The sequence below is a fragment of the Sphaeroforma arctica genome (assembly GCF_001186125.1).
Source record: "Sphaeroforma arctica JP610 unplaced genomic scaffold supercont1.778, whole genome shotgun sequence".
NCBI lineage: Eukaryota > Ichthyosporea > Ichthyophonida > Sphaeroforma > Sphaeroforma arctica.
Genome location: NW_014039780.1, coordinates 1 through 6,751, shown reverse-complemented (window position 1 = coordinate 6,751; position 6,751 = coordinate 1). Strand labels below are relative to the sequence as shown.

General features: G+C 43.4%; 2 protein-coding genes across 2 annotated transcripts; both read left to right on the top strand.

The window, feature by feature from the left end:
* The first annotated feature begins 1,544 nt into the window (after positions 1-1,544).
* Positions 1,545-2,874, top strand: SARC_08538 (hypothetical protein). The gene is made up of 3 exons (XM_014297478.1): positions 1,545-1,705; positions 1,978-2,096; positions 2,402-2,874. Exons 1-3 carry the CDS (start codon positions 1,625-1,627, stop codon positions 2,724-2,726), a joined length of 525 nt encoding a protein of 174 aa, XP_014152953.1. The 5' UTR covers positions 1,545-1,624; the 3' UTR covers positions 2,727-2,874.
* A 575-nt stretch (positions 2,875-3,449) lies between these two features.
* On the top strand, positions 3,450-6,704 carry SARC_08537 (hypothetical protein; the record flags this gene model as incomplete). The annotated part of the gene is made up of 2 exons (XM_014297477.1): positions 3,450-5,860; positions 5,988-6,704. Exons 1-2 carry the CDS (start codon positions 3,473-3,475, stop codon positions 6,702-6,704), a joined length of 3,105 nt encoding a protein of 1,034 aa, XP_014152952.1. The 5' UTR covers positions 3,450-3,472.
* Between the last annotated feature and the right edge of the window lie 47 nt (positions 6,705-6,751).

Genomic DNA, 6,751 nt, shown 5'->3' with positions numbered 1-6,751 from the left:
ATATATATATATATATATATATATATATATATTATATATATATATATATATATATATATATATATATATTATATATATATATATTATATATATATATATATATATATATATATATATATATATAGATAGAAATTGAGTTTTGTGAATATGTATTTTTTTAAGTACGTGCATTTGGTAAAGATTCTTATCAGTAACTAGCAAAATAGTATAGATCTGATGTTTAATGTGCGCACAAAGTATTACACATATTAGGCTTGGATATAAGGCTTTAGTATTCATAAAAACATTCTGATATGTGATAGTTTACGTTGATCTTTGTGTAAAGTTGAGATCGGCACACGAAGGTGCTTAGTCATCTACGTATGTATATAGTATATATTTTGTCCTTCTCATGCGGATCATGAAGTGATACTTCTTGGTAATTCATCGATGTAGACATATTCGCACGCACATCGATAGCAATCCATTTTGGTATTTGTATGTGTATTTGGTTATACACTTTGGATCTGTTTCTGCTTTTGTGTTTGAATTGATTTGCACTGTATACTCGCAGGGTATCGTTCTCTGTTTAAACCAAGAAGTGAATGTCAACAGGATGTACACTGAATATTGCGCATGCAGTGGCTCACTCAACAAATTACTTACACACCCTAAACCCTAAAACCGCTCTCCTGATCTCCGTATTGATTGCCTCCTATCTTGGGCTAACCCAACTCGATACTTAATATGTGCCGTTGTGCCTTCAGGATTTTGAAGCCAGTTACGTAGTTGGCGACTACTACCACACTGCGGCTGTGTATGGCGTATCGCATCAGAAGAAAATGGTGGTGGTTGCCTTCAGGGGCACCAGAGAGACTGATCTGTGGAACTGGATCACAGACGTAGACTATCTCTCGGTATGCGATACCGCCTATGCCAAGGCTGTCCCGCACTCACTGTGAGAGACTGAGTCTAGTCGGAACTGTGAAAGTGCAAGCAGAGTGATCAGGTGTATGTATAGGGGAATTAGGCGCATATGTGATATTTCATTTGCTGGCGCGTCTCGTGTTGTCTTGAAATGTAATCTAACTGGATATGTTCTTGGCGATAGTGAATCTGGAGGGATGAGAATCTTGAGCTCTGCTCCTGTACACATGAATATACTCTTCTCTTCTGTGAGAGAGTCAATTCGTATACACACCAATGCAATATCATGGGCTATTTTTGTCTGCGTGTGGTTGCACTGCTTTTAAGCAGCTTGCAAGCACGACAGCACGGTTCCCATTCATCATCAGCTATACCATACCTTTGTCGTGGCCGTATCCTCAACAGTGTCGTGGATGTATGTGAAGACTTCGATACATCAGTGTTTGGTACCCTTGAATATGCAGTTATGAGATCGGGGGCGTTATACTGGTGTCCGCTTCACCGTCGTAGTTAGAATATCCACATTGCTATAAAGCCAATTGCCGCCTTCACGCACGAGCACCGTAGTGATATATGTATATAAATATTTGCTATGGCACCTTCACACTTCCAACATATCAAAAGAAGGAGCAGAAAGTGAATCAGATAAATAATATCACTTTCCGATACCTGGCTGACCTTCACTGACTTGCCACATGCGCAGACGCCTTATCCGTACATGAACACGACTCGGGTTCATAGAGGATTCCATAAATCCTTCGAGTACTCGTTCAAGGATACCCTAGGTATACACATACCGGTAAGTTAATTTCCGATCACATGATATGCGTGGTCCTATGTACATAATAAACAGGTACGTGAAGTTATATTGATGTTCTGTACACTTTGGCTGCCCAATGAACTTTATGGTTCTCTACAGCATTCCAACGACTAGCGTATTTTGCATATGTATAAGACCGTGCAAGAGTTTGCTGCATTTGGGAGTGCATATGTTACTTATTCAATCTCCATTCTTCCATCAGCACGTTCAAGGCTCATCCAGTACTATATTCCATACGCACAAACGAATAGCGCTTGCTTGAAAGCAATCCCGACTATAGGTTGATCATAACTGGGCATAGTATGGGGGGTGCACTGGCCACGCTTTGTACTACCTATCTGGCAGCAGTGATGAATATTCGTGCCACCAGGTGTGTATACTATCCCCAACTACGGTGGAGTTGTCCTTGTTCTCGTTGTAGTTTTTGTCTAGCCAAAGTCCCTGATATCATGCGTAGGAAAGCCCGGGAAATTAGTTTTGCATTCTGACAGACTACCATGCGTTTCGCTACATCATAGGCATGCGGTACATCTACTTCAAAAATGTTGCGTTGTGGCAAAAAGGCTTTACAGACTTCTCGACATTTTACCTTACAAGGTATATCTCTCCGCCACGAGCGACACCTATGTACCAATATCTCAATCAGTACTATTGCACTCTTGTGCACATCCACAGTTTGATTACATTCGGAGCACCGAGAGTCGGCAATGTGGATTTCTCACATTGGTTTGAGACGCTGAATATCCTGAGCTATCGGTTCACACATGGCAGAGATATTGTACCGCACCTTCCGCTGAATGTATATGACTACCTCAGATTCCGGCACATACCAAGAGAGATCTGGCAACCCAATGGCGTGAATGCAACTGTTCAGCATGTTTGTGACACCTCCGGGGAGGACCCCCTGTGCAGCGACTCTCTGTATTTCGCCCTGAGTATTTCAGATCACATCCATTACCTTGGTAGTAAAATAGGCACTTCGGAATGCGTACTGCCATAGCACCACTAATGAGACGGATCCATTTGTCCTACCAATGAGAGGGATTCATTTGTTCTGAAGGTGCAAGTGGATGCGCAATGCTACGCGATGAAGATATACTATGCCTAAAGGTGTCTTACAAATCTCAATTGTACGGCATACTTCGAACTGTTTTGCACCTAGCAATTTATCGGATTTAATGTTGGAACTGAGTAAAATATTTAGATGCATGTGTGGGTAGGCGTACTGTGTTGATTTGGAATACCTTATTAGACCTTATACCAACTGTGTTTGTTCAGCGATCCTGGGTTTTGCATTACACAATGTCAAGGTTAGCTTAACGTATAATTATTCCAGGATGTTGTATGCACAACAATTTGAGGTAAAACCCAGCAGTCATTTTTGGGTTTTCTATCAGTTTAAAATCTCATGACTCAGCCATAGCGAACAAAATTTTGTTCAAATTTTTTTTTTTGCCATTTTATGAGAATCGAGGGTGAAGATTCGTTCGACTGCCGATATTTAGAACTTCTTATAGATAATGACAGCATCTGACATACAGGGGTCTTTAATCAATGTATCTATGCGCATATCCAGCTGTATTTTCTTGGCCTCAGCAGCAAAGATGCTAGGTCTCAAATTGCAACATCAACGCATGTCTGGCTCTCTTAAATTTCGACAGTATAAAGCTATACAATTGTGGAAGTATTCGATCATACAGGATACTTGTCCATTACTGAATTACGGACAATTTAAACTCTACCGCAATGAGTTTCACAGAGAAGAACACAGACACACAAGACAGGACTCGAGAATCCATCGAAGATCACACGCAGCTATCAAACATACCCATACCGTTAGATGACAATAGAAGCGGTAGCGACACGAATAGCTTATCGTCGAGTGATTCAAGTATTGGACACAAAACCTTGAACGGTACGAGTTCCTCTACTCTGAACAGCGAGGGTATAAACTCTGATACCGATGATCTCAATTCTAGCGCTGAAGGCCTTCTCGGTGATACTAAACCCAAAACACTATCGTTCGAGCACAATGCAGTTGTTTCGGGTGGTGACAATAAGTCGGTTGTGCCCAAAAAGAAAGGACTAACATATGTCGAGAATCTACAGAACTACCACGGCGAAACTGTGGATGAGAAGTTGATATCATTTATTACGGACTCTCCGGTGGTTATGTTTTCGAAATCAGATTGCGAATTTTCGAAAGAAGCGACGAAGATATTTACTACGCTACAGGCTTGTGTATACGTGGTAGAACTAGATCGGATGGGTGGCTACGGTGAAAGTATTCTCAACGCAGTCAAAAGAATATCGAACTTGAAAACGGTGCCTGTTATATATATCAATGGTACTCCGATCGGAGGATGCACACAACTTAAAGCACTAGAGGCGTCGGGGGAACTTGTACGGATACTACGAACTGGCGAATCCGACTTTCTGGATCATAGACAAATATCCGACGTCGTGCTCTTCAACGATCAGGATAGGCCGTGGGAAGACCTGCTAATGCGGCCCCTCTTTGGCTTTCCAGATACACTCAACAATCACGTAGTGCGGATGAAGGCTCTTTTGGTATTCTGTATAGGCGTTTTGGGTGCTGTCTTTTGGGACTCGCAAGCAATGCACTGGGTCGTAGCAATTCTGCTTTGCGATTTCTTGCTCACCTTTCTTTTCGGTGGCACTCTGTCTCCGCTGTCCAGTTTTTCGGAGATTGCAGTACATAGACTGCCTATGCAACCCGTTAGCGGCCCTCCAAAACAATTCGCTGCCTTCTGTGGTATCATTTTCACCACTACATCGACTGCACTCTTCTTCGGGGGTTCAGGGGGCAAGACCACCAATGTAATCGGCGCAACATTTTGCGGTTTGTTGGCTATTGCGGCTGGATTAGAAAGTTTCCTCGACTTTTGTCTTGGGTGTAAATTCTTCGGATTGCTAGTGCGTATAGGACTTATACGGAAGTCAGTATTCAAGTTTCACATTCACCGCAATGAGGAGACTGCTCAGCTGTGGAAATCAATTCACGTGAAGCAGGAATACCCCGAGGCTGAGAAACAAACAGTTTCCACAGCTTCGCGCGAAACGTTTCGCCCTGATGGAATTCCACTTCTCACTCCGGCGGCTTACCAGTACAAGGTGAAGGAGGTTGATGAATGGCAGCATAAGTTTAATGTTGTGCGCTATGTGCAGATTGCATATTTTATGTGGCCCCTCGCTTTGACTTCGTGTGCAGTAGCGTTCTTCACAACGGAAACAACTTTGCCATGGATCTGGCAAACTATCGGTGTTGGTGCTGCAGGCAACTTTGCCATGCTGTTGGGCTTGTACGTCGTTCGGATGGTAATGTATCCTCGTAAAGTGCACAAGGAGTGGGCTTGCTCTAAGCGGGGACCCATGTTTGGCTTAATATTTATTACAGTGTCCCTACTATCTATCCTTCTCCGACACTTTACGCTAACAGGGGGTACTATCTTCGCATGGATTGGTGTTGCTGCACACCTTAGTATGTCGATTGTAATCGTCGCCAGATGGATTGGAAGGAGTCACGACTGGGAACACATAGACCACACGTGGCTTATAGTACCCGTAGGGAACTTCATCACTAGCGCTGTACTCGTGTCAGGAGACCCCGAGTTCTTTGAATTCGGTCTCTATCTTTTTGGCTTTGCTTTGCTGATGTGGCTGATGCTTTTCGCCATCACACTGCAAAAACACATCACTTCTGCAAACGCCGATGAACGATTGCGGGGCAATGTATTTCTTTGGGTCGCCTCCCCTGCTATTGCTTCGTATGCATGGACAACAATTAGTGGTACTGGGATGGATCTGTTTTCACGCGTGCTGTTCGGATTCAGCATAATTCTCCTGTGCTGTCTATTGTACACCGTGTTTCCCATGAAGGTTACATTGAATGGGGATACAGAGAAGCTCTCAATGTCTGTCCATGGAGTGGCGTTCGCAATCAACGCTGTTGCTCTCACTGCCATTTCCATCAATACCATTGATGACACGATCCTTAGTCGTTGGCTAGCACATGTACTACTAATCACCGGCTCTTGGTTAACAGCCGTGTACTCCATCCAGAGCATAGGTAGTATTATCGAGAAAAGACTTTTCCGACCGGAAGGCAAATGGGTATGTACTTGGCCGTGGCTTTTATTTATTGTTTGTTTATAGCATATTTACACTATAGAAAGCTTAAACTCAGATCACGAAATTAATTAACACGTCGTTTCTGTCGCTTTCTCCCTTCATCAAATAGGGACCATTCTCTGCCTTCAATACACTTGTACATGAATCGATCAGAGGTATGTCTGTGAAGCTCATGACGCTGTCGGAGGATCCAAAGGCGTGTATTAATCCTGAATTTTTACAGCTACTGGACTTATTCGAACGTGTACACAACGTACACGCGCAACAAGAGGATGAGTTTGTGTTCCCCACTCTCCACCAATACGTACCGGAGCATTCCGTACATGCTGAAGATGATCATATTCAACACCGCGAGGCATTCGGACTGATTGGAAAGATTGTTCGTGCTGGTTCTCAAGAGCGGGCAGACAAGGCGAAAGGGGACAGCGATGCTCACTTTTTGTTACAAACAGAATTGCGAGCCCTAGTTTCTGATTTGAAACATCATATGGATTGGGAAGAGCAACATCTACAACCAATCAGTCGCAAATATGTGCCCGTGCAAATGCAGAAGACCATAGTGCGGCAAATGTGGGAGAGTGTAGCTGCTAGTGAATGGAGGGTGCTGGTGCCTGTACTGATTAGGTACATGCCTTACCATTATCAACGTGTTCGATGGTGTCGATCTCTTCTGTGGGCGATGCCAGAGAGAGGTGAACAAATTGGATTGTACCTTTATCACGGCTTGTCCGATGTTTATTGGGCAGCATTGCTCACAGATGTGCCAGAACTTGCCCCTCGATCCAGGGGCTGGACACAGTGGTGGGGATGGTTCCGATATTACTAGATACGAACAATTAGCGGAATAAATAAGTTTGCAATGAATTTGTACAC